The sequence below is a fragment of the Electrophorus electricus genome, chromosome 4, assembly GCF_013358815.1.
Source record: "Electrophorus electricus isolate fEleEle1 chromosome 4, fEleEle1.pri, whole genome shotgun sequence".
NCBI lineage: Eukaryota > Metazoa > Chordata > Actinopteri > Gymnotiformes > Gymnotidae > Electrophorus > Electrophorus electricus.
The window spans coordinates 27,269,526-27,297,361 of NC_049538.1; the positions used below are offsets into that span (position 1 = coordinate 27,269,526).

Sequence of the window (27,836 nt, forward strand, 5' to 3'; positions counted from 1 at the left end):
TATATATATATATATATTATATTATATATATATTATATATATATATATATTATATATATATATATATAACACACACACACACACACTCATGTCTGAAACACATAAGGATCAGTGTGTGTTCTTTGTTACATGAAGAACTGCAGTGTTCTCAGCAAAAGCCGTTGTGTATGAAATAGTTTTTCGAATTTTCTGAAAAGTTTCTGCAAAAACAGAGCGCCGAGGAAGCACTTTGGACGTACAATTGCTGAAACTACATGTACTACCCTCTGCGTCCCTCCCTCTCTTCGGAGCATCGCGTACAGTTATTTATGGGTCGTGTAGTTGGAGGCTCCCTCGCTTTGCCGTCGGTGTGTATTGCGCAGGGACATATTTTCAACTACAGTACCCACACACAGCTGCAGCTCCGACAGCACAGCACAGCACAGCACAGCACTGGTTATCCGGGGATATCGCTACTGCTGTTTCTTCTCAGCTATTGCTCTCCCTTTTTAAGACAAAAAGCAGATTGACACAACAGGGAAGGAACTGGCGAAAGAAAAACAGATACCCAAAATATAAAACAATGGCAGAGCTTGGAGCGGGGAGCTTGCTGCCAGGGGAGCCTACGTTAAGTTACCAGGAGCACGACCTCAGCGAGCGTTTGAGGCGGCTGTACCCGGCCGTGAACGAGGAAGAGACCCCCTTGCCCCGATCTTGGAGCCCCAAGGATAAATACAGCTACATCGGGCTCTCCCAGAACAACCTGCGTGTGCATTACAAAGGTACACAGACGTGGGAGCCACTCGGAAAAACGCGTCGCGTAGCTGCTGTCTTTCGGGCCCGGACAATCCCCCCCCCCCCCAAAAAAGGCGGTGCGCGGCGGTTATGTGTAATACAGTCTCCCCGATGTAGTTTGAGCTTTTGCTCTCCCGTCTTTCTGCTTTGTTTCCAAAGGAGGAAAAGAGGAATGACCAAATGGTTGACAGATTTAGCCAGCAAAGTCCTCTCTGAATCCGGTTAGCGTGAGCCGCTATCTTAGCTCAGACAGACCAGGGCTGCAGCGCCCACCGTCCAAGTCTTGCTTGGCCATAATAACCTTATTCGGATATTTACTTTATGACTTGCTGTCCCGTGAACATTCTCTATAAGGCATTATAAGTGCTGTTCTACTGACATTAAAATGATCCTCGTTTATAAGTGAATTGCTCAGGCCATACGCAGAGTAATGCGTGTAAGTAGCCAGATTCAGCACAGTGCAGAGCGAATAAAGGGAATTTTTCCAAATTCGCCGATTTGTAATCGGGTTTCCGTTTTTTTTTTCCTGGGTGCTTTTGAACAATTTACCTAGCTAGCTAACCTGGCTAGCAAGGCTGATGCTAAGGGTTCTCGTCTAGATTGCTGTCGGAGAAGGTCGATCATCTGAATGATCCGATTAAACTTTAATATTTTTGCGTAACATAATCAGATAGCTCGCTTGGCTGTAGCTATATGTAGTTATTAATTGTCCTACGCATACACTGGGTAAAACCTGCGTGTGTGCACATTGGGCAGTAAACATTTGGTCACCTTACAGTTGTGAATTGCTGGACCTATCAAATGATTTCGAATTACATTGTTGTTCAGTCTTTTCTGGCCGAGGTCCCTGGATGACAGAGGCCTCTTGGTGGGTTTACTCAATGCAGATGTACTGTGTTGTTAACCAGTTGAGGACTTGAGCCCTATGATGAAACGGAACCGAGACGCAAAGGTTGGTTGGATCCCGGTTGGATATGCGGGCCCCATTCATTTTCTAACCTTAACAATGAGCCCAGCCTGCTTGCATATAGCGAGCCGATGGCCTTGCTCTGCATAAGTAGTTTATCTCGCTTGAAGGGGTCAGAGCGCATCGAAGATGCACACGTTTCAGACGTTAACAAGAGATGTTTCTCGGAGACATCCACAGGCCTGTTCAGTAGTTACGAGAGCGAATCTCGGTAAAATGAGGGCTGTCGGTAAAATGCAGCGCATCTTGACACTAATTCTGAATAGCCAGATCAGAAAATTCTGTTTAGCTATATTGTGTACTGTTTTGTTTCTTGTGTTTTATGTAGTTTTTCTCGGCATGTAGTCTTGCTTGGTAAGAACAGAGAAAATAATAATTGTACGGTTACAGGTTAGATAGTTCTAATCTATTACAATATGCTGTTTCAGTAGGTAGTCTTGCTCGTTCATCTTGTTAAGGTCTAGATGCTTTTTGGGTGTATTGTAATATGGATTTCATAATATTATCTGTGGAGGAAAAGAGTGTGTGTAATAGTGTGTTGGATCACCCACGTGCTGGGATCGGATAATGGACCCTATTTGTGACTTATATAATGTCTTTTATTGCTATTGACAAAAGGAGCCACTTTTGGATCAGCTGTTCATCCTGATCTGTCTATCACATTCAAAGCAACTAGACTTCAAATAGGATTTAACCCGCTGCTCTCCACTCACTCTTGTGATTTCAGTGCTATTTTGGCCAGTGTGCTAGTTTCCGTTTCTCAAGGCTAAATTGAAGTTAATTTGTGCGCGTCACCGCTTTTTCAAGATAAGGGCAGTCTCAGCTTTTTGGATAACTGGGATGAGCAGAATGTTCAAAACAAACTACATTTGCACTTGCTATGTTTTTAGCTTTTTTTTTTTTTTTTTTTTTTTTTTTTTCAGTTTGTGTAAAGGAAAGGGGACCAATGCTTAATGGCATCTGAAGGTTTACTGGGGTAATCTTGTGTGACTCACTTGGTGCCTAAGTCTAGTTAATCTAAAAAAGACTAGCCAGATGACCCCAGTCCATGGCTTGTCATTCACTGGCAGCCTTTGGGTGTAGGCCGAGGCTCATTCTGCCTGCACCCTGTAGGTGGTCAGTTCCTGGTCCTCGATACACAGCATTTCCCCCGAAATGTTCCAGCCAAATGATGCAAAGACAATCTAGGCTACCACCTTTTTCATACAGACTTTTTAAACGGCACAGTGTCTGTATCTGAGCATGTCTGGTCTGTTTTAACCTACATGGGATGACATGCGCGTGATTGACAGCTTTATAGGCCAGAGAGGGACATATATAGGGTTGTGAGTGGCCCCCTGTAAGATGACTGCACCTTGGCCTATGCATAGCCTCTTGAGCTTCCTAACGGGCCAGTCCTGTGTGCTCAGTGACATTGGTGGGTTTTATCAGCTTCCCTCTGGTGTCTCGGCACGCATCTGGCAGGTTGAGTTTGCTAGCGCCACTCCTGGATTCACTTCTCGACATCTCCATGCCGCATTTCTTTCTTGTGTCCAGGGGTGTTTTTGCGTGGAAAGACCTTGAGCTAACCCTGCAAAATATGCGAAATGGGCTTTATGATTGCAGCTTGCCAACCGCTTCTGGATCTATATGACTGTTCTTGTGTGTGTGTGTGTGTGTGTGTGTGTGTGTGTGTGTGTGTGTGTGTGTGTGTGTGTGTGTGTGTGTGTGTGGAGGGGGGGGTGTTGGCTCATTTGTTCATTTCGTGCTGTTGGTGCATTTGTTGTGGGGTTTCCTTTACACTGTTACTGTAGCCATAATGCGAGCCAGGTGGGCCATGGTCCTGTAGGGTGGTATCTGGGATCGGTTCTTTTCAGAAGCAGTGAAATTCAGAATGCAGTATGGACTTAATAGGGTCCCAGCTTACATTAATTGTTATGCTGTCCTGCATAAGCATACTGTTAACAGATTCCATCTCCCCAAGCGGGGGAAAAAGCAGTGGCCTGCAAATCAGAATATAAAGCTGGTCTAGTGCAAAACAGCTGATCACATGCTGCGTGAGTGTTGACAGTGTGTTGTGCGTTCACCAGTGACAGGCCCGCGATTACACTGGCTGAAAGCTGTGTATATGGGAGAGAGTGACACGACAGGAAGGAGAGAATCAGTCAGGGTCGTCGTGTGTGCGCGCGCGCGTGTGTGTGTGTGTGTGTGTGTGTGTGTGTGTGTGTGTGTGTGTGTGTGTGTGTGTGTGTGTGTTGGTGGTGGTATAAATAGAGCAGAGTGTGAGTGGATGGGGCAGAAGTGAATGCATATGTGTGCATTATGTGTCTGAGTGAAGGAGAGAGTGAGTGGATGATTTGCACATACAGGGTCGCCTGACTTTGCTCGTGTTAGTTATATAAATAGTGTGTGTGTGTGTGTGTGTGTGTTTTGATGTTTTATTATGGATGTTTGTCTGAGCATGACAGAAGACTGCTATGGCTTGGTCGTAGGGCTAAAGATACTAAAAATAGGGGTGATTAATATTGCTGCAGTAATCAGAGATGATGAATATTCACCCACTTTGTTAGTCATTTAATTTAAGTTAATAGTAATGTATAGCTAACAATAATGCTCTTGGGCAATGTAGTATATACTTGCTTATGTACAGCATTCATATTAAAATATGAATGCTACCAAGAATTTTGAAAACCATGGGTACATTTGGTTTGTAGTGGTGTGAATTTGTGTGATGTGCAAATGAATGTAGTACAAATAAGTTTATTGGTTTGGGTATGTATGTATTTGTGCCTATTTAAATGATGTGATATCTTTCTGTGACTTAAAATTGTCCAGCCTACATAAAATGTTTTAAATGTTCATCATCATTCTTAGTTGTACCAGTGATTTCCCATGATAGCCCAAAAGATCCCATGCCATAATAGCGCTACAGAAACCAATATTTTGTAATGGCTAGTAAGTAATGATATTAAAAAATTCATTGTTTTTATAAGGATTTTGTATGTCTTAACTGGTATAGCATAGAAAACCAGTATCAGTGTGTGCATGCACGTGCGCGCGCGCACACACACACACACACACACACACACACACACACACACACACACACAGGCCTTAAGGTGTCCTGTTAACAAAACGGCACATGGGGTCAAATTACATTCTTTGGGTGCGCACACACACTCTCAACAAACACAGGTAATGAATTGAACAGGTACAGATTGACCTAAATTGCTCACACACCCCAACACTACACAGATCAAACCCAAAAGAGGAAAGGCTTCAGTGACACACACACCGATTCTTTACAGCCCTGATGCCTGGTGTCAATTGCTGTAAGATTGAGGGAGGGAGGGAGTGAGGGAGGGAGGAGCAGAAGCCGTCCCCACGCTGACTGTTCTAACTCCTCTGGGCTGGTCTGAAAAAGCCGGACACAATACAGACTAATCAGCTGTCTCCAAGTCAGAGAGCAGAGCCCTGGTGTCGTGTGCTAGGCCTGCCCTGTATGCCTTATCACAGGGATCAAGTCCGTGTTTTCCAGAGGGCCTTAAGGAGCCTTGGACTACAGTTTCTTCTACTCTCAGCACATCAGCTTTAGAGTCGTAACTACCAAAAGCCCCATTTATATGGGAAAACATTTTCATGAGATGGTTCCTCTGTTGTCTCTAAAGCCTAGATGGCGATGGCAAAAATGCTTACTGAGCTTAAGAGAATGCTTTCAGGCTTAATTATATTTTAGTTATTAGGAAATTTGTAGTCTGACTTTGGCTACTTATGTCCAACATATACACAGTGAATTGCCATCAATGTTTACAGCATTATTGTTAAGAAATGACAGAATTACTGTAAATTAGCTATTAGCACTAGACAACTATTACCTAAATTAGCTACTAGGTAAATTAGCCATTGGCATAGACATTTGTACTTTACTAATTTGTAGTAAATTATTCCACAAGGAAATATGTGATTTTAGTACCATATTCATAGTACTGAATCAAAAGTATTGTTTATAACCTTTAGTGATTCACTTAATTGTTGAGGTGGTGATGATAAATGAGTAAATGATTAATGTACTAACAAGGCCTTCGAGTGTTCTCCTTACCATTCCGCTTGTGCTGCTGCGCTGTGGGAGAGCTTTGCTGGGTTGTGATGTTGGCCTCGGCCTATTTCCAGGACCAAGTTCTGGGTTCAGTCTCCTGTGGGTTTAGCTTCCTCGCACATCGCCGCATGACTGGCACTGCGCTTTCCTAGCCAAAGCGCCCCCACCCTCCCACCAAACAGCTCACAGTTGTCATTCAGATTTAGTAACAAGGTTATGCTTATCCAGCTTTGTAGAAGTCCAGCTTCAGTGTTTACTCTCCATACACGCATGAATATTATGATGGCGAAAGGGAAAGCTGACCCCAAATCACCGCGCTCACTCTGCATGTGACGTATTTTGTGCGTAAGGGACCTGGTGTCAGAAGCCTGGGACCATTGACTTACCATCCTCTTCCTTTCTGGTCTGCTTCCAGGCCACGGGAAGAACCACAAAGATGCAGCGTCCGTGAGAGCCACCCACCCTATCCCAGCGGCCTGTGGCATCTACTACTTTGAGGTGAAGATCGTCAGCAAGGGCCGAGATGGGTGAGTGCTTTAGTGCTGGAGATGTGGCCCGGTCTGGCCCGGCCTGAACTGGGTAGACGGATGGACGAGGATGAACATGAGGCTTGAACTGAGTGAAAAGTCACAGGCAGCTTTGATCAGCTTACCCTACTCATTTTTGAGAATACAAATGACAACTGTCAGCATGACCGTGGCAACGGTTGTCCTGGAATACAATGCTCTAGACGTAGAGCCATGTAACCAGCTAATCCGAATCAGTGTTTTAAAGTGGTAGCTGAGGATTAAACGGTGAGGGAATTGCTCGAACGAAAGGAAAAAGTGGGGAAACGATGTGCAGGGCATTCTGTGTACTCTCTAGCCTCGCGTAGTTTCCAGTTGTGAGTATACGTAAAACTAGTGTCATTATGCTAAGTGCAGTGAACGTGATCAGTATCAGCACTGGCCGGCCTCCTAATGACGGCGCTGGTTGCAGCGAGGTGTGCTGGAGTACGTGCAGGTCACACTGCCCTCCGCTGGCCTCCCGATACACGGTGCTCATGGCATCAACCTTTGTTCTTCCCCTGCCCTGTTGTTTACAGGTACATGGGGATTGGACTGTCTGCCCAGGGGGTCAACATGAACAGGCTGCCGGGTGAGTTTGTGAGGGGACGGTTCTGTTTGTCCATGCGTGTCTAAGTGTTGGACGAGGGCGTGTGCATGACTGGAGTCATTAGGTAAACATGTGTCCTGATATGTGGTTGACAGGCGGGGTAGAATTTGAACTGTGTAGTACCCCTTTTACACAGATAAGGCGTGTATAACCAGTGCTTGCAGCGCTGCTCTGACATATCTAGGATCTTTTTGACATAAACCTGAGTTATTCCAGGGTCACACTTTTTTTTTTTCCAGATTTTATTTGTCACTCGGCCTTTTTAAGCCTAACACCTGATATGCAGCACTTGCACTTCAACCGTCCTACGCTTGTCACTGGAAACTTGGTGTTATGCGGCTAAGTAAGTCTGTCATAAGTCAGTTAGGACAAAAGCATCTATCAAACGAATAAATGTTAAATGTATTTTTTTTTCTGAAGGCAATCAACAGTAAATCCTTTTTTTCTTTATGTATATGTTTGTTAATCGTCACCGTTATTAAAAGCGGACGTGGCAGTAGCTGTAGCGAATATAAGCTTTATTACTAGGTCAGCATGGAGCCAGTGGCTAACAAAGTGCTTTTTAGATACACTGCTTCGCATAGTTTAATTCACATATCTGCTATAAAGCAATTTGCAGTAATGTGGTTCACAACATATGCTGCTAGCAGACGTGGTCCACGTGGTCTGTCTTTAATACTGATTTTACGTCAAACTTCACAGTAAAGTGAGGCGCATGCACGTGTGCGAGACATTGCCATAGCTATTATAATGGCTCCGTTGTCCTTTTGTTTGATCACCAAGTCCACAACTAATGTTTTGATAGTTACTAATAATTTGCTACATGTTCAAATAATGCTGGCTAATAGTAGGCATACATTGCTTTTTATGATTAGGAAGTTCCGTTAGATTGTCACTAGGTTTTTAAGCATTGTATCACTGTGCATACAACATTTTTCTGTAATATTAATAATATATTTTTCTTTAGTCATTAGCTCTGTTTGCTGTATTGATATTAGTTCTGTATTGCAAACATTGATTGCAATCACTGCTTCAAATATCTCATGTCCATAAGCAGTGTAACCATGTGTATGATACTTACAGTTGTTGACATGAACAATAGCTTTGAATCTTGTCATTAAATTGCTGTTGTAATCATGGTAGCAAAAGCATTTACAAACTATTAAGATGTGAGGTCATTCGTATTGGAGTATGTTGAGGTGAACATGTCTTTACAAATCCCTGTTTGAGACTTTAAGTCTGTGTATACTGCACTTGCTCACATGCAAATGCAGGTTGTTAACTTGAAAGTTTAGAATTTGTTTGTGGCTTGGCACCATTTGCACACCCTGGAGCTCCAGGGAGCTGTCTCTCTGGCCTACACCTAACCCAGACCAGACACTGCAGCATTCTCTGACCTTGTTCTACAAAGTGCCCTCTCACGTGGAGCGTCAGGACTGCTAAGTGCATGCCTGGACATGCCTTAGGGAAGACCATTAGAAGCTAAAATGGCCTGAAACTCCTCCTGCTTTATCCCACAATGCTTCACCAGACCGCTCTATGAAAGTCCACTTTACATTATGTGTTGAATTCCCAAACAAGACCTCAGTAAAGGGGCATGGCTTAGGGGAAGGGAGAAAACCCTCCTCTTTGGCTATTTGGAGTTTCTTTTACGCATATGACATATCCTTATCCATGTGCCAGTCCAACGGAATGCTTGTACTGTAGAAGTAGCATGTTTCGGGCTTATTAGATTCCTTAGATCAGCCTGATTGAATTGTATTAAATACAGTAGTGGATTTTTGTATTTACTGGTGGTGAGCCTATAGGAAAGTAAATGTAGCAATTGGTTTACAATATTCGAAACCTATGTAAACCTTCAGGTGGAATGACCGGAATTTTGTTAAGTATGAATTTACTAATGAGATGAAGCTGTTTGGATGATAATGATGATGATGATGATGATCCTGTACAAACTAGGGGAAGATGAAGAGAGCAAGAGCTGGATAAGGGTGGAGGAATGTGAGAATGTGTGTGTGTGAGAGAATGAGGGGGTGAAAAGGAGAGAAAGAAACAAAACAGGCTAGTTGCAGTTTTTGGCCCACTGGGTTCCCTTATATGGGCATTCCAGGCCAATCACGACATGCCCCGTGTCCTCTGTCGAAGCAGGTGGCCCAGCCAGCGACTCTGCCTCTGGGGTCTTCCATGGTGCCCGAGGCTTTTGAAATGCTCTGGAGCCACCCAGCTAGTGCTGTGTGCACCTGCTGGCTACGGCCCAAGAGTCCAGTTAGCTTTCCGTTTTCTGGGGCTGCTGCTCTTTCATTCAGGGTGTTGGGAGTATGATGGAAGTTCAAGTGTACTCGTGTGGGCTTGGCTTTTTTGTCTGTTGCTGCTTGAGGCAACGTTCCAGTCTTTAACTAGGCTTGTCCAATACTTTCATGTTCAGTTCTCGCTGGTTTTAGTAATTGTGTGTGTGTGTGTGTGTATGTGTGTGTGTGAGAGAGTGAGAGAGAGAGAATGTGCGTGAGAGAGAGAGTGTGTGCGTGCGTGCGTGAGAGTGGGTTTGTGTGCGTGAGTCTGTGTGCGTGCGTGAGTGCGCGCGAGAGCAGGAGAATGTGCGGGAGAGTGCGTGCGTGGGAGAGATTGCGTGCGTAGGAGAGAGTGCGTGCGTGGGAGTGTGTGAGAGAGTGAGTGTGTGTGCATGAGAGAGAGTGTGTGTGTGTGTGAGAGAGAGAGAGAGAGAGAGTGCGCAGGCCGTATGGCCACTAGTATTGAAAGATGGCACTGAAAGTTTGACTTTACACTGCTTTGGAGGAGAGATGATATGTGAGTGTGTGTCTGTGTGTGTATGTAGATAAGGACACAATTATCTTAGGGCCTGTTGACCCCTCTATCTATGATCCTTTGGTGTACTTGCCAATTTCATTAGTGCGTAAGAACACTGAACATGTCTTTAGCAGCAGTATTCTCGCCAGGGGCTGCTCTGCAGATTAATCTAATACCTCGCACCTCACATGCCACCTACATTCCCTCTCTGCTTTACTTTTCTCCTTTTCTCCATGTCTTGTATCTTTTATTTTAAAGTGGTAGAACGCCTGGGTGCTTACTCCACACTGTTCACACTGTGCCATATGTGACACCTAGGGCCGATATGTGCAGGCCCCATGGGGATTCACAGTGACTCACTGAGGTCCAGGCAGATCTGCTGCAGTCTGACGCCCTCTACTGGATGGATAAGATGTTGCATGTTTGTTGGGCAGCTAAGGTTCTGTGTCTGGAGTCACTGAGCTGAGCTTGTCCAGGAGCAGCTTAATACGAGCTCTTGTTGTTGCTATTATTTTTGTCCTCTCTCAGGCTGGGACAAACACTCCTATGGTTACCATGGCGACGACGGACACTCCTTCTGCTCCTCAGGGACAGGCCAACCATACGGCCCGACCTTCACAACGGGTGATGTGATTGGCTGCTGCGTGAACCTCATCAACAACACATGTTTCTACACCAAGAACGGACATAGTTTAGGTAATACAGTAAACATCTGACCTGTTCTGTTAGTACTTTGAAAAATGTCTGCTTTTAGTGTTGTGTTTGTCCTGTTAAACCTGTTTTCCAAAACCAGCTGAACTCCAAAAAGCTTTGTCTAAGTTGATGTTTATCTGTCTCTTTTCTGTTCCAGGTGTGGCATTCACAGACCTTCCTGTAAGTGAACCATTGACTCACATCTTGTCGTTCTTTTGGAAAGCTTGTGTTGCCTTTCCAGGTTAAGAGGGTGGTAAATTACTTGCCTGAGCCCTCTGCTTGTAGTGTATGATTAAAGCATCCTGTGTCTCATTTGATGCTTTGCCAGTGTAGGTCATTTAGATGAATACCCTGCACAATAACAGATTGGAACAGGAACCACAAGGGTACCACCAGTATCTATATTCTCTCTCTTCCGTCTGTCTGTCTGTCTGTCTGTCTCGCTCTCGCTCTCTCTCTCTCTCTCTCTCTCTCTCTCTCTCTCTCCGTCTCATCCTTTCCCATCCCCAGCCTAACTTGTATCCCACAGTAGGACTGCAGACTCCTGGTGAGATTGTGGATGCTAACTTTGGCCAGCAGCCATTTGTGTTTGACATAGAGGACTACATGAGTGAGTGGAGGGCGAAGATTCATGGCATGATCGCTCGCTTCCCCATCGGAGAGAGGCTCGGAGAGTGGCAGACAGTGCTGCAGAAGTGAGCAGCCATTTTCACAATGCTACAATATAAACACTCTACCCTATATAATCGTCCGTTCACGTTGGGGGAATATAAACACTCTACCATATAAAATCCTCCGTTCACATTAGGGGAATATAAACACTCTACCATATAAAATCCTCTATTCAGATTAGGGGAATATAAACACTCTACCGTATAAAATCCTCCGTTCACATTAGGGGAATATAAACACTCTACCGTATAAAATCCTCCGTTCACATTAGGGGAATATAAACACTCTACCATATAAAATCCTCCGTTCAGATTAGGGGAATATAAACACTCTACCATATAAAATCCTCCGTTCACATTAGGGGAATATAAACACTCTACCGTATAAAATCCTCTATTCAGATTAGGGGAATATAAACACTCTACCGTATAAAATCCTCCGTTCACATTAGGGGAATATAAACACTCTACCGTATAAAATCCTCCGTCACATTAGGGGAATATAAACACTCTACCGTATAAAATCCTTCGTTCACATTAGGGGAATATAAACACTCTACCGTATAAAATCTTCCGTTCACATTAGGGGAATATAAACACTCTACCGTATAAAATCTTCCGTTCACATTAGGGGAATATAAACACTCTACCGTATAAAAATCCTCCGTTCACATTAGGGGAATATAAACACTCTACCGTATAAAATCTTCCGTTCACATTAGGGGAATATAAACACTCTACCGTATAAAATCCTCCGTTCACATTAGGGGAATATAAACACTCTACCGTATAAAATCCTCCGTTCACATTAGGGGAATATAAACACTCTACCGTATAAAATCCTCCGTTCACATTAGGGGAATATAACACTCTACCGTATAAAATCCTCCGTTCACATTAGGGGAATATAAACACTCTACCGTATAAAATCCTCCGTTCACATTAGGGGAATATAAACACTCTACCGTATAAAATCCTCCGTTCACATTAGGGGAATATAAACACTCTACCGTATAAAATCCTCCGTTCACATTAGGGGAATATAAACACTCTACCGTATAAAATCCTCTGTTCAGATTAGGCACAGGATAGTTACTGGTTTTAATGATATACTGCAGTATAAAACTAAACCAAAAATATAGTTTGATTGCTCCTCTGAGTGGTTGCCATATTTCTATAATTTTGTTTATTTATATTTAAAGATTTATGCTTACAATGACACTGTCAATTGTAGCCCCAGTGACACAAAGTGACTACACAGTACTGAAATAGATTTAGAGGTTCCAGATTATGTTAGGATCCAGATTTCAGAGAAAAGAAAAGAAGGGACTATGGCAGTATATCTCATAAATATCACAACGAGAGGCAGAGGGACACACCTGGTACAAAACAAGTTGTCTTAAAGGACACAGAGTGAGAGCGCACATGAAGTCTAAATGATCATACAAATTCCTTAAAATATTTCCCCTACTGATGCCAAGATCTGCAGAATTGAAGTTGTCTATAATGAATCTCAAAGGTTTTTCTCCTAGGAGATCTATATCAGACATGCAAAAAGATGGAAATATTGCCAACTTTTTCAATAAAAAGTTGTTGTGTGAAGACTTTTTAATACCCTTGTGAAATTAATTCAATATATATTAGTGCCTATTAAACATTTAAGTATATTTGAACAATACTACGATAATACCAAAACTGATAATTGGTAAGTGCTAGCAATCAAAGTTTACAACAATGTAACTACTCACTCGACTTAACCCTATTTGCGGTCACCGTAGTATTTCACAGACTATTACCCTAGAGCTTGGTATTTCTTTATTGAAGCTAGCACAAATTATTTCTAGAATCAATGGGGTTTGTGTCTTGGCACTCTGTAAACAGTTAAACCACCTTTGTAAACAGTTCATTTATTAGAAACTTGCAACCTAAGAAGTTGCAGTTTAGCGTCGGCATAAACAGCCATGGTGTACGATTCTCTCTTCAGCATGGTGTCCAGCTACCTGGTGCATCATGGGTACTGTGCCACAGCCATGGCTTTTTGCTCGAGCCACAGAACCATGATCCAGGAGGACCAGACGTCCATAAAGAACAGACAGAGTGAGGAATTGCGTACACACACATGCACACACGGTCATCATCCATTCATCAGCTCTGTTATCTTTTCCCACAGTCGGGTGCTTGAAATATCAGTGATGAGCCAATAAATTGTGTTAGAGTTCATGTTTGTCTGATCTGCCCGATTGTTAAGGCTGAGTTGTACTTTTGCTGCATATGTGCGCAGATAGCACGTGAATCTGACTAGAGCACATACGCTGCCTGGTCAAAAAAAAAAAAAGGTCTCGCACTCTAATATTTCGTTGGACCGCCTTTAGCTTTGATTATGGCACGCATTTGCTGTGGCATTGTTCCACAAGCTTCTCGCAATGGCAACATTTATTTCTGTCCAGAGTTGCATTAATTTTTCCCAAGATCTTGTATTGATGATGGGAGATTGGACCACTGCTCAAGTCTTCTCCAGCACATCCAAAGATTCTCAATGGGGTTCAGGTCTGGACTCGTGGTGGCCAATCCATGTGTGAAAAGGATGTCTCATGCTCCCTGAACCACTCTTTCACAATTTGAGTCAGATGAATCCTGGCATCGTCATCTTGGAATATGCCCGTGCCACCAGGAAGAAACAAATCCAGTGATGGAATAACCTGGTCGTTTAGTATATTCAGGTAGTCAGCTGACCTCATTCTTTGGGCACATAACGTTGCTGAACCTAGACCTGACCAACTACAGCAACCCCAGATCATTGCACTGCCCCCAAAGGCTTGTATGGTATGCACTAGGCATGATGGGTGCATCACTTCAGCTGCCTCTCTTCTTACCCTGATGCGCCCTTCACTCTGTAACAGGGTAAATCTGGACTCATCAGACCACATGACCTCCTTCCATTGCTCCAGAGTCCAATCTTTATTCTCCTTAGCAAATTGAAGCCGTTTTTGCCGGTTAGCTTCACTGACAAGTGGTTTTCTTAAGGCTACACAGCTGTTTAGTCCCAATCCCTTGAGTTCCTTTCGCATTGTGCGTGTGGAAATGCTCTTACTTTCACTATTAAACATATCCCTGAGTTCTGTTGTTTTTCTACAATTTGATTTCAACACACGTTTAAGTGATCGCCGATCACGATCATTCAAGATTTTTTTCTGACCACATTCCTTCCTCGAAAATGATGTTTCCCCACTGATCTTCCACTTTTTAATAATGCATTGGACAGTTCTTAACCCGATTTTAGTAGTTTCAGCAATCTCCTTAGATGTTTTCTCTGCTTGATGCATGCCAATAATTTGACCCTCCTGAAACAAGTTAACATCTTTTCCATGACCACAGGATGTGTCTTTCGACATGGTTGTTTAACCAATGAGAAGCTACTCACTGCATCAGTTAGGGTTAAATAATATGTTGCCAGCTGAAACATAATCACCCATGCAGTATTTATTTCACCCATGCAATGGGAGGCTCTTACCTATTTGCTTTGTTAAATTCAGGTGGTGACCTTTTTTTTTTGGCCAGGCAGTGTATACACATTTACTAACACTTTCGTCCTAGCATTATTCTCTGAAACTGCAGTGTAAAGTCATACCCATGGAAAATCCACCACATATGGCTGCCCACAGTACTGAACAGATATACTCAGTACTGAGGAAGAACTGTTGTGTTTATAGCTACTGACTCCTAACACCAGTAACATGTCAAGTATAAACCTGGCTTTAATCTGAACTATGAACCAAACTTTAAAAATGCAGTTTCTAGATCATTCGGTTCTGGAAAGAAAACAGAAAATCTGATCCTAGATCAGTCCTCATTTTCTAAAAGACTTTCAGTTCAAACACCATAAACACAAAATGCAGTCACTGCAGTGTTATTCACCAATTAGACTAGAGTCTTGTTTGATGTTCACAGTAGCATTAGGCTTGTTCTAAATTTACATGCTGTCTGTTGCCAATATAAACATATTTACAAATGCAACTTATGTGTGTGCAAAGTTTAGTAGAAGTTTGCCTTTAGTTTACTGTAGACATGATGACCCTGGATCACAGTCGCAGTGCACAAACCCCTTCACTCTCAACATCCTTAAACATCGTTTCAATATTATCTGTCCCATGTCTACAGAGAGAAGACGGATGGGTGTGTAATCACACAAATACTGTTGAAGTGATTTGCCAAGTTTGCCATTGAATAGATTGCCTGTCTTTGCATGGATCTATAGGGGAGATATTTGATTTCTGTTGTTGTGTTGTTTGTTTGCTTTATTCTCTGTTAACCACAGAAACACTTTTGACAGATTGTACTATTATTGTTGTTACTACTGTTTATTGTAGTATTATTGTACTACTATTTTAACATTGGCATTATTTCAGTAATTTCTCCAGGCATTCTGACTGAGTTTTTCTGACGGTGCTAGGTATGGGGCTATTTTACATTGGCTTTAAGACTGCTTTTGGCCCAGACCTGGCAACCTTTATCCACAGCAAGCATGTGTTTTACTCCTGTGTCTGTGTGTGTGTCTGTGCAGGAATACAGAAGCTGGTCTTGGCAGGTCGTGTTGGAGAGGCCATCGATGCCACACAGCAGCTGTACCCTGGGCTCTTAGAACGCAACCCCAATTTACTCTTCATGTTGAAGTGAGTGGCTTCACACACACAAGCTCACACACCAGCATGCCTGGCAGGAGAATTAACTAAACTGAGACGGTCTCCTCTTTCCTCTCCTGATTCAGCTCTGCTTGACAGCATAGTGCAAAGGCCACAGCTTCTTTAGTGTCTGCTGCACAGAGTTCCATTACAGTGGCATAATGGAAGCGCACCATGCCAATGGAATAGACCCTTCATTATAAGTCACGTAATGGTAACGTGCTGGAACTGAAAGTACACAAACTGGGGCTCTCATGCCTTTCTCCCCTCCAAATATTATGATAACTGCTGTATTTTATGGTCACTTCTCATCTGTTATTTTTAAGTAGCCAATCAGATGTGGAAATACTAGTAGCAGTACTGACTTGATGATATATAGCGAAGAACTCACTAGCAACGTAGAAGCAGTTTACACAGCCCATTTTAACAGCCAGCTGAACTATTCCAGTTAGTGTCTTTTTAAATTCTTTTTCTGTTATTCCTGATGTTAGTTGCATATCTTGCTTTTATTGTTTGTTAAAACTAACACTTTATCACTTTAATTAGCCTCGAACACTGGCACAGAGCTTTTAAAAGTTCCTGAGGCATTTAATTCTATTAGTAAGATACATGGTCTATTGGTCCAGTAGAAAAAACAACAGCAGGCCATTTGGCTGCCAGGATTTTTAACTATAAACATCTGCTGTTTTTGTTTTATGCTTCTGTGAAATGGGCAGCACTGCTTTAGGATGTGTTGTTCCTGATTTGATTAGTCAGGCCTGCTGGGCAAATTGTCAGCAGGTACTAGGTCAGCCATACCTAGAACAGTCGTGTGGTGCCCCCGCCTCCTGTTTCATCTTAGCCGGTATACTTTAGGGACTGTGTTACTTAGGAATCCAGCTGGACTTAAGAAACCAGCTGTGATCGATAATGTTAACATAATGCAATAAAAATAAGTAAACGCTGTACTCATGAGAATATGCCTGTCTTACCCTTCCAGTGGGTATCTTTTCCCTCACACTATGGAATTCTACCAGTGACATGGGAATTTGAGGGTACAGCACAGAATTTCCTACTGTTCTATTATTGTCCTCTTCTGGACTGAGATTGACCTGGTCGTTCCTAGGATCTGTTGGAGCCCCTCCTCCAGCTCAGGGGCCCCAGGCTGAAGCGTCTGTATCACCACTGCGACAGCATTGGTGTTAACACTGGTGTTTTCCTCTCTCTCTTTCTTTTTTCAGTCCCTGGTATTTTTCCAACTTTTCATATTCCTTCCTTTGGATTTTTTTCCCTGTCAATTGGGAATGTTACTGCCACTGCTTTCCCCTACATCTTGTGCACTGTCACATTGTCTGGTTGGTTCTCCACTACTTGGTTCTCCATCTATCTGGACGTCCCACAGGATCTTAGCCTTGTTTTTCTCTGCCACTCTCTGTGGTTCCTCCCATTTGGACTTTGGAGTGTCCAGCTCATGTGCCTTGTATATTTTCCTGTATATGGTAGACTTCGTTTTCTATGTTTTTCTTGCCAGTGTTTTGCATCCTACTTACTGGGTGCTGGATTGTCTCAGAAGCTCTTTTGACCAGCTGAAATCTTGTTTTCCTTTGGTGTGGTACATCCCTGCTTCAATCAACCTAGTGCTTAGTACTTGATCTTGTGCTGCCATGATTAGTAACTATATGCTGTCCTTCAGTACTGCCTTTTCCAGCCATTGGTAGGGTTGTCTTATGTTGGGTATCTCTGCTATCTGTCCTTGTACATTCCTTGGAGAGCTTATGCTGCCATGGTACCTCTTCTGCTTCCATGGTGACTGCATCCCCTATCTGACTGAGACACTCCCTCATCAGCTCATCCTTGGTGGTTGTTTTGTTTGCATAAGTCACGGATGTTTTATGTTTTACTCTGAACAGTGAATCTTATACTTTATAGGCCCCTTCTTCCCTCTTTCTGGTTGGCATATAGCCTCTGGCTTTTGGAGCCATGCATTGTCAGGAGTTTTCTGGTCTTCGGCCACTTCCAGTTCTTCTCTAGTGTCACTATTTATTTCCAACGACGAGCTCCAGGCTTCTGTCACCAAATCTAAAGACATCATTTGCTTCTGTTTTTTTAACGATGACCCTTTGTATACTTTTACTAGGCTTTTTTTCTGAGTTAAATCATTCCTGGACACAGTGTAACCAGGTGAATGTATCTGTAAGTGGTTTTAATGCCTTGTACACCACTGTTCTAGATGAACCCCCCTTAGAACCAGGTTATACTGCTGGCAAGCCCTTCTTCATGGTTAAATGGTTAAAGAAAAGCCATAGACAAGCTGAGTATAGGTGGAATAAATAGAAATTCATTATCTTTACTTAAAAGAACTGCTAATTGTTTTTAATGTACATGTTGGATATGCAAGAGGAGCTTATTTAAAAAACTTTATTGCTGCTAAGAGGCATAATTCTATATTTTTGTTTTCCACCATTGATTGGCTCATAAATAGTGCCTCCTTCACCAATCCAGCTTCCAACATTTAAATAATTTTTGTAAACCAGATTAGGGATTTAAGAGCTAGTGGTGTTTTACTGCCTAAACATTCAAGTGTTTTTCCTCTTTCTAGTAATACAGTTCTTTTTACTGCACACTGATGCTATTGAGATTTTGATTTTAATTCTTTTGGACATTAGCACAGTCTTTGATACCATTGACCATGGTATTGGAAAGATGGGCTGGGATGCACTAAAATAGTTTTATTTCTATTTATCAAATAGGACATTTTATAGTGTCTTAATGATGGGATGTCTGCCTCTATGTCTCTTACTAGTGCGGTGCCTCAAGGTTCCATCATGGGTATATGCTACCTTTTAGGTAATAATATTCAAAGTTTAGGTAATAATATTCAAAATATTCATGTTTCTTTTCATTTTTTTGCTAATGACATGTATATCTTTATGTAAAACACAATGACATTGATAGATTGGTCAAGCTTACCAAGATCAAAATATTCTCAGATTGAATGGAGGAAAAAAAACCTCCTACTTTTGGGTTTGGAGGTGGCTCAGTAAGTCCATGTCCCTTTAGTGTCTCTGGGTACAGCTTGAAGTTATTCCATGTCCAGAAGGTGGCCAATGGTAGTTCTGCTCCTGAATCTGTACCCACTCATATTGATGATCTGGTTGAGAGGATTCAGGCCTGTACTACGGGAGCTGGTTTTTATCAGCTGGTTCTGCTAGTCAGCTATGCATAGCTGTTAGTTTATTTAACCAGTAAGAATGGATCATTTTAGAGCCTGGGGCTGCTCAGTTTGACAGGATTGTGACTCGCTGTTGGACATCCACTATGGTAATGCTGAATGAATCCTGCTCTGGGAGATTGAGATACTCGCTGATTAGATAAATGGGCACCGATGTTACATGATGCTTCATTCTCCCATTTGCTTTTCCAGTACTGTTCTGTTTCTGCTCTAGTTGGATCCACTGTCATGGTTCTGTTGTACTGAGAATGAGAATATACATTGAATGGTTTGTTTTTATATATGGCCTTCAAATTAACAGCTCAGGAAGGGGTAGGTGTGTGTCCTTGAAAAGAAAAGATGAGTGTAGTGAGGTGAAGCTCCTTAGAATTAACTAATTAATTCATTAGAATTAACAAAATTAGAGGTTGGAAAATGCTGGAATATATTCTGTTTAAGCTCGTGTGTGGATTGAATTAAGCAATGAAGTAGCATGACTGAGTGAAAGATGCTCAGATAAAATGTATTTCATTTATCCTATCGAAACTCTTCACATTCACCATTTGACTCTATGCATGTAGACCTGAATGATTGACTGACTCTAAAAGTTGAAACTTCCTGGATCAGTTATGTAACATGTGAGGTTAAAGGCTTTCCACATTTATATAATGGACTGGACCGAAATACCAGATGGTTTCACCCCTGGGGGCTACACAGTGTTCAACTAGCATTTTGCTTTTTGTGTGTGTTTTGTTTAGTTTTTTTTTCTTTTTCTTGGGGCGGGGGGGTTGTCTGGTTTTGACTGACAGCTAAACTCCCTTTCACCCACGTCTGTTGCCTCAGTGTTTACTGCAACCATCCTGACCACAACTCTGTGTTTTCAACTGTTTGAAAAATAGAGATTTCACTATGGAAGAGAGCATGTTGCATCAGACTTGTGCTGTGGCACTTGCTAGGTGGTTTCACCTTTGTTGCAGATATCAGGTATCGCACCTAATTTGCCAGGAATCATTGTCATGAATGTATGCCGTATGGGCCAGAGTGTAGAGCTGACCGCAGAGTAGACACTATATACAACTACAAGTGTAATGGATAGCTGGGATTCTATACCTTCATCTTGTTGCTCAGGTGATGGTGTTGCTTGATTTAACTATAACCTGTCTCAAACTGCATTTCCCACATGCTGGGATGGCAGTTGGGCCTCATTTGCTATGCACCTCTTCAGCCACTCTTGTTGATTTAGCTGCTTAACTGGGCTTATTCATCCATGGTGATTATAAAACGCAGTACTGAATAAACCCTGAGCACACTGCATAAAAGGTTGTTTTTCTGCCTGCCTAGAATTAAAATGAAGTCGGTGTGCAATGAAACTAAGCAACCTGAATGTTTTTGCCATTTCACCTGTTTGGCAGACTAAAGGTTATTGATGTCTGCACTGTTATAGACAGTGGGAGTGATTTTCCTCTAGCATTACAGTATCATTCAGTGACTGAGAGAAATGGCTGTCAGGCAGTTTAAAGGGGTGTGCAGCTATATGTCAGTTAGGTGGTATAATGGATTGCCGAAAAGTGGATGGTCGTTTTAATGGCTTGCTTCAATGGCTTAGTTAATGTCTCTCACAGACACACACAGTTGTATATGTCAGTAAACATTCTCTCCACAGGTGTCGGCAGTTTGTGGAGATGGTGAATGGTACGGACAGCGAGGTACGATGCTTTAGCGTCCGCTCCCCCAAACTCCAGGACAGTTACCCCGGATCCCCCAGCCAAAGCCCCCGGCATGGGCTTCCCAACCCCCACCTCCACAGCACAGGTGACACACACACACACACACACACACACACACACACACACACACACACACACGTGTGCGCTCACATTCACACAAACTGGACACTGTGTTCCAAATTATTGTGCAAGTAACATATCAGTAGGATCTAAGTCATATTTTTTCCCAAGGAAATCAGTTATTTTTTCAAAGACTAATGTCTTTTTAGATAACTGGAATTAATCTCAGGCTTGTTAATTAATTTGGCAGGTAATCTTAATGAAAGGGAAACCTACTTAAAAGATTGTTCTACTTTATTAAGAACGTCACAGTTCTCATGCAGTTTGGGGAGAAGGAAAGAGCTTACAGTAGAGATAGAGCTTGAAATAGCGCAGTGCCTTGCAAATGTTATGAAAACATTTGTTATATCATGAAATCTGCAAAGAGATCACTGAACTATGAAAAGAACAGTGAGTGATTCAGAGCACAGATGAATATGGTCAGATGAAGACTTATTAAGGAAAGTTTCTGTCAAATAGATTACAGGCTCCTCCAGAGGCTAGAGTTCAGTTACCCCTAACCGAAGCTCACATAGAGAAGCGTTTGCAGTGGGCTCTGAAATGCACAAATACACAATTTTCAGTCATTTTCAGACTGATGAATGCTATGATGCATTTGCTGGTGCAGACAGCTGCAGTCCTGGACGGTTGGTGACTGGCCACCGTGTTCTGTTAAGATGTAAACAAGGAGGTGTCTGATTTGGGCTATAACATTGGGAATTTTATATCCCTATATGGGCCCTAGGGATACAAAAATTACCTCTGAAAAATGGGTAGACTTCCTAACCAACCATTTTCTGCAATGGTATAAGAAGAATCGTGCCTTTCCAAAAGAAAGTAATTAAATTAGACGCTCGGTGGACGTGAGAGTTGTTGGTCATGTCAAACAAGGGCTCAAATATTAATATGCAACTTGGTCTGTAAATTTGTTTTTGCTTTTTTTAATTGTGCATCTTTTGAAACACACATGCAGCTTATACATCAGGTTTCTGTTTTTTGTTTTATTATGTTTATTAGGATCAATTGAAGGTTTTCAAACTGCATTCCATGTCACTTATTTGGGATGTATTTTGTATTCTTTCAAAATATCCTTAAAGTTCTTGTCATTATCAGTACCTATGAGTAATAAAATCCTCATTATAATTGTTGAGGTAAGAAACACCCTTAAATGCACCGACTCTTTAGAAAAACCAAACAAGTGGCATGTGCACAGTAATTTGGAACACAGTGTAATATGTGCTGTGCACTTGTCTTGCATCTAGCAGTAAAATTAACTATATATGCATGAATAACTTTGTGCAGATCTTCATGGCATGTGCCCAGTTTAGCTGACCCTTGAACAGATCTTCATGGCATGGCCCCAGTTTAGTTTTCTCTCGTACAGAGCTCCATAGCATGCGCACTGTTTAGCCGACTCTTGTGCAGATCTTCATAGCACGTGCCAGGTTTAGCTGACTCGTGCCTGTCGAGTTGAGGAGTGCGCTGGGACCCTGTCTGACTGTGTGTGTCCATTGTGGCTAGGGGCAGACAGTCCCGCATGCAGTAATGGAGTCACCCCTTCTAACAAACCCAAGAGCCACAGTAAATATCCCGGAGCTGGCTCCGCCTCCTCCTCCCCTTCATCCTCACCCTCCTCGGTCAACTACTCCGAGTCCAACTCCACTGACTCCACCAAGTCCCAGCCCCACAATGCCACTAGCAACCAGGAAACTAGGTATGTGGGTGTGAGTGTGGCTGTGTGTGAGTGTGGCTGGTGTGAGTGTGGGTGTGTGCACGCATAAATGTGCTTCAGTAAAGGCTTGTCCAATATGTATGTGATGGAGAGCGCACACTATAAACCTCTAGATGCACGTCTGTGTTCATACATTTTTTTTGGTGTGCAGTCCGGATTGTGTATTTGTGTTTCACCGTATAAGCGCCAGTGAGTTTTTTTCCTTTGTTCTTTCTCTGCCTGTGCCTGTGTACGATGGGTATGTGTGTGCGCGCGCGTGCACACAGTGACAGTGAGATGGAGATTGAGGCGGAGCACTACACTAACGGCGTGGCAGAGAACTCGTCCACCCGCGTCATGAACGGCACCTACAAACACCAAGAGATGCTGCAAGGGGACGAAAACAGTGTGGGCAACGGAGTAGCAGGTACGCACACAACAAACACTAATTACTCACTAATTAATTTGCTACAGTAATTCATTTCAGAGTAATCTGTGAAAAGCTCCATAATAATTCCAGCTAGTATTGGCGCACGTCTTTTGCTTCATCCAGCCCTCTGTCTGTCCTCTGGATGAGATGGCCAGGTCCCCCACTATTATCTGACTCCCCCTGAGTGCTACTAAACTAAGATCTTTCATTTAATGTTTGTTTCCAAGGTTACTGAGAAACAGAGCAGTCTGTTAAAGTGGCTGGGAGTTTGGAGCTTTCCAAGCATCCTTGCTGCTGTCTGTTTTCAAGCCGACATGGTGCCACTGTGTTTGGATTGGAGGGAAAAAGCTGAACCTTTGGGGTGCTGAACATAGCAGTTAGAAAACACAGGTTACACCAGTACTTCAGCCTGCTACTGCAATCCCCAAATCAAAAAGATAAAGTATAATCCAGTCAAAAACCCAGAGCCAGTGTCTAAACCAAGTGATCAGAGAAAAAGAACGCTTTACTGCTGCGTTTGGCACACTAAGCCCTTCCTCTATTCTCAGCTGTTCTTCTTCGTCTGTCAAGGCTAATGAGTTTATCTTGCTGCATCTGTAGCTCTTAAAATTCAGGATGAAGGCTTTTTTTTTTTTTTTGCTGATTAAACATTGGACTGTTTGTTTTTCATATTTGAGTGCCTGTTGTTGTATGTATTGAAGTGCAGGGTGCTATGTTGTCCTGTGGGCTTGACTTGCAGAGGAGGTCTGGCCTTATTTAAAATGCACCACCCCCCACGGACTTTAGAGCACGTTTTGTGACCGCGTGTAGTGTGGAGACGTTTTCCGCATGAACAAAGTCTGAAAGGGACAACCATCCCTGTCCCGTGTGCTGCTTCCGCCAGAGGACGGCTGTGTGTCACGGCAACTGTGCGGGGGTAACCAGGCTGCCACGGAGCGCATGATCCAGTTCGGTCGCGAACTCCAGGCCCTCAGTGAGCAGCTCTCGCGGCAATATGGCAAGAACAACACACACAAGAAAATGCTGCAGGTATGGCAAAAAGACAAGGGATGAAACTCGGACTCCGTGTGCTGAGAAATGCTTGTGCGGGGTCATGTGTAGCACTTTTCACAAAATACTGTGAAAGTCTCTGTAGGTTATAAAAGTGTGTGACGCTTTGGTCCACTGACATGAATATTATAGCTTAGACTTGTGACCAGTTTGCTGTGATGATGTCATCCTGTGTGTCTGACGAGACTTAGTTATGACTTTTGCTATGATGTGTTTCTGTGGACAGAGTCAGTTAGCTGGGTTACACACGGGTTAGGTGTTTTTAGTGTTCTCTGCTGTGTGTGTGTGTGTGTGTGTGTGTGTGTAGGATGCGTTCAGTCTCCTAGCATATTCGGACCCATGGAACTGCCCAGTTGGCCAACAGCTGGACCCCACACAGAGAGAGGCTGTCTGCTCTGCCCTCAACAGTGCCATCTTGGGTAGCCTTCTGTCCAGGCATCTAACACACACCCACCCACCCCTACCTCTGTAGTGTCTATACTTATTGCGAGCCCTCTTCTCTGGCTGTCCTGCAGAGTCTCAGAACCTTCCCAAGCAGCCTCCACTCATGCTGGCTCTGGGCCAGGCCACCGAGTGTGTGCAGCTCATGGCACGGGTGCGATCCGGCTCCTGCTCCTTCGCCACAGTAGACAACTTTTTGCACTAGCCCCAGTCCAGGTGAGGGAATCCAGGCACCTATACCCCCCCCCCCCCCCCACAGGTGTGTGTGTGCGTGTGTATTCCTCCTCATACAAATTCAGAAGCACTTTAATTGCACAGCTGATGTATAAACACTCATCTAGATTCAGTAACTTTGGATAGCTTGACTGCTGCCGACTAATAGTGTTTATAATCATTTCCAATTAGACACTTTTGCAAATACTGCTGAACTGAATAACGTATACAGCTGAACTGTGATCGCCTGTGTGCATGTCTCCTCAGGTGATGTTCAGGACGGTTAAGAAGACAGTTGCCATAAGGAACATGCTCTGTTGAATTAGTGTGCTGCTTGCCGCTTGCCATGGGCAGTCCAGATGAGGAATGACTAGAAACATGAGAAGAGAGGCTTCTTTTTAATTTAGTATTATCAAATACAGATTGTGTGACACTATTTAAAAATAATTAATTATTATTCCGTTTATCTAGTCGTTTTTGTTTTAGTTTCTTTTTTTTGTCGGTTTGTTGTGGTCCTCTTGAAAAGAACCAGATTTCCCTCTTTTTTGGTTTTATGGGTGGATGCAGTGCACAGTATTCTAAACACACACCATTTCACAGTATACAGAGTACAAAACCCTTCCTGAAACCATAAGAAGTAGCACGTCTCCCTTATCCAGAACTCAGGTATTTTCCGATACGTGTCATTTTAGCTTGGGAACACGGCTGGATGAGGTATTGACTTTACTTAGGTATACACTAAGCCCTCACTCTTATAACTGAAATTCTATTGGTTACTGTACCACCAAGTTATGGTTTGTAGGCTTTAGGCAGACCTTCATCCTGTTGTGGTGGGGGAGTTTTGATATCCCCTTTCCAACAGTTTATACATTATATTTTCTTCCTCCCTCGGATTGGAATAAAAGTAAGTGTTCCCGCACATCTCCCGTTGGAGCTGCCGTTAGTAGCTCAGCTCAGGTGCCAGCACCAGTCGTATTGAATGCGAACCACACGGCAGTGCAGCCCTGGCTTCTGGGTCAAACTCGCTGAGTCTGTTTCGTACTGGACAGACAAAAGGCTTACCAAAAGCTACAAAAGGCTTCTATTTGAATGGCAATCTTTATAGGGTATCATGCAGACATTATGAAACTCCCAGGTTTATTTGTTTGTTTGTTTGTTTGTTTGTTGGGTTTTTTTTGGGGGGGGGGTTGTTTTCGTTTTTTTATATTTAATTTGGGGGGGATTTTAGGTATATCAAAATTTAACTTGTGGGTGTCAGATGGTGTGTGGTTATACTGAATAAAAAGCATTCATTTTTGTGTCAAAGGAAAGCGAGGTTAATAATTTGATTCATTTTGACTGCGCCGTTGGGGCTTGGAAACTGACTTTTTGCACATGTTTGTGTCCACCGTGATGACATTTATGGTAGGGTTTACCCCTTAAAGAGTGGACAGAACGGAGACAACTTCTGTTGATTCTGCATTTGTAGTTGCTGGACTGATTAACACACTGTTGGAGATGCTGCTCAGCGGGTGATGTCCATGCTTCCGTTCTATTCCGTCTTTTCCCTCGCATGCTCCTACTGTTTTTCCTCTACTTTTCTTCTGCTCTCCTGTGCCCCAACCTTTTCCTCCCTCTTTTTCTATACAGCCCATCCCCCCCCCCCCCCTCTCTGATCACCTGTCCATGACGTTTCGCCACCGTAAGCTCGGACTCCACACACAACACTGACATGTTCCTGCAGTCCATTTCTTCTTCCTTTTTCCTTTTCAAGTTTCTCTTTGGTGTCCTCTTGGTTTGTTTTTGGAAGAAATCTCTCACATCTGTCTTTTTTTTTTTTTTTTTTTTTTTTTTTTTTTTTTTTTTCAAAATTCCAGCATTTTACTCAAAGCGTTCTGCACATTTCAGTGTCGACAGTTTTTAATATGCGTGTTCTTGTAAATACAGAAATAGGTTCTGTAGTTTATCCAGAGGGAGGTGGCTACGTTTTCACTGGCTCTTTCTAATGCTGCAGGGTAGATTCTCCAGCAGTCATGCTTTTCTTTCCTCTCCGAGACCTGATAAAGATCAGGATACACATAGATGGGCGCTACATACCTTCCCAGCAGCAGAATGTTGGAATGTTGTGTGTAGTCTTAATCTTTAAATGATTAATTCATGGAAGTGCATTAGATACGTATATTGGCTGTATGTCAGTGAATATGTGCAGCATGCCGTCCGAGTCCGAGCTTTGCAGATGACCTCACGCCCCCTCTCGGGCATACTAACACGAGTTACTGAAGCAAGTACAGCTAGATCATTAGCTAGTTCTCAAGCTTATAGGTAAATAATAAGTTAATAAGTAAATATATTTTATACTCAAGGCTTCCAGTGCATATTTTACAATATGAATACTTCGCTGGCAGTTGTACAAAGCCTCTGGATGCAGATCAGTGCCCTGTGGAAGCCACAGGACGTTTTTATCCTCCAAAACACAATCTTTTTAAAAGCACAGTGAAATGCGCAGAAAACATTTTTGAGAAAGGTGTTGGAATTTTCCCTCCGAGCCTGGATTTCACCCGGTCAAGCAATGGGTGACACTCCGCTGTGTCAATGAATGTAGCTTAGCCATTTACTTCACTGCTGGCCATGTTGAGATTGTTGCATCCCTCTTCTTGCACCCGTGTTGAATGTGTTGCGTTGTCTTTTCAGGTAGACCACATTCACATTGTTGAACAAGCCTGTTTGTCGCAGCAGTAAATGGTGCCTGTAAAAGCTGTAGAGAAGCCAGGTGTTTCTGACCAGTTCAACCAGTTCACCAAGCTGACCAGTATGACCAGGGTATTTGGAGGAAATGGCCCAGACATTGCACATATACTCCTCAGAGTCTAAAATATACCCATATTTCACCTTTGTAACCAATGGCAGCTTAAAGCCAAAAAAACCCCCCAACAACTTAGTTTAAAGAAAAAGGAAAACAAAGGGTAAACCCACTTATGTTCACCCGTTTATGTTCACTTGACATGCTACATTTAAATGATTTACTTATAGATGAATCGAAGATATGAAGTGGTGTTCCCCTGCTGCATGCAGACATGTAACTCTTAACAGAGTCAAACTTGTTTGATATTCTCACATAACGCCAGCTATTTCATAAAGCTCATACTTCACCTGATCTGTATCTATTGGAGCTTTTGT

General features: G+C 42.9%; 1 protein-coding gene across 1 annotated transcript; it reads left to right on the plus strand.

The window, feature by feature from the left end:
* Positions 1-390: 390 nt before the first annotated feature.
* ranbp10 (RAN binding protein 10) lies at positions 391-27,604 on the plus strand. The gene is made up of 15 exons (XM_027004003.2): positions 391-761; positions 6,232-6,343; positions 6,901-6,953; positions 10,305-10,472; positions 10,627-10,649; positions 10,980-11,164; positions 13,125-13,237; positions 15,702-15,810; positions 20,673-20,821; positions 22,357-22,549; positions 22,834-22,973; positions 23,860-24,005; positions 24,334-24,445; positions 24,542-24,683; positions 24,948-27,604. Exons 1-14 carry the CDS (start codon positions 563-565, stop codon positions 24,670-24,672), a joined length of 1,833 nt encoding a protein of 610 aa, XP_026859804.2. The 5' UTR covers positions 391-562; the 3' UTR covers positions 24,673-24,683; positions 24,948-27,604.
* Positions 27,605-27,836: the final 232 nt, after the last annotated feature.

Excerpts from the sequence above, each read along its gene's own strand:
- ranbp10 (XM_027004003.2), top strand. The coding sequence starts at position 563 with ATGGCAGAGCTTGGAGCGGGGAGCTTGCTGCCAGGGGAGCCTACGTTA. Across the intron at positions 10,473-10,626 it reads CAAGAACGGACATAGTTTAG|GTGTGGCATTCACAGACCTT; the intron begins GTAATACAGTAA and ends TTTCTGTTCCAG. Across the intron at positions 10,650-10,979 it reads TGGCATTCACAGACCTTCCT|CCTAACTTGTATCCCACAGT; the intron begins GTAAGTGAACCA and ends TCCCATCCCCAG.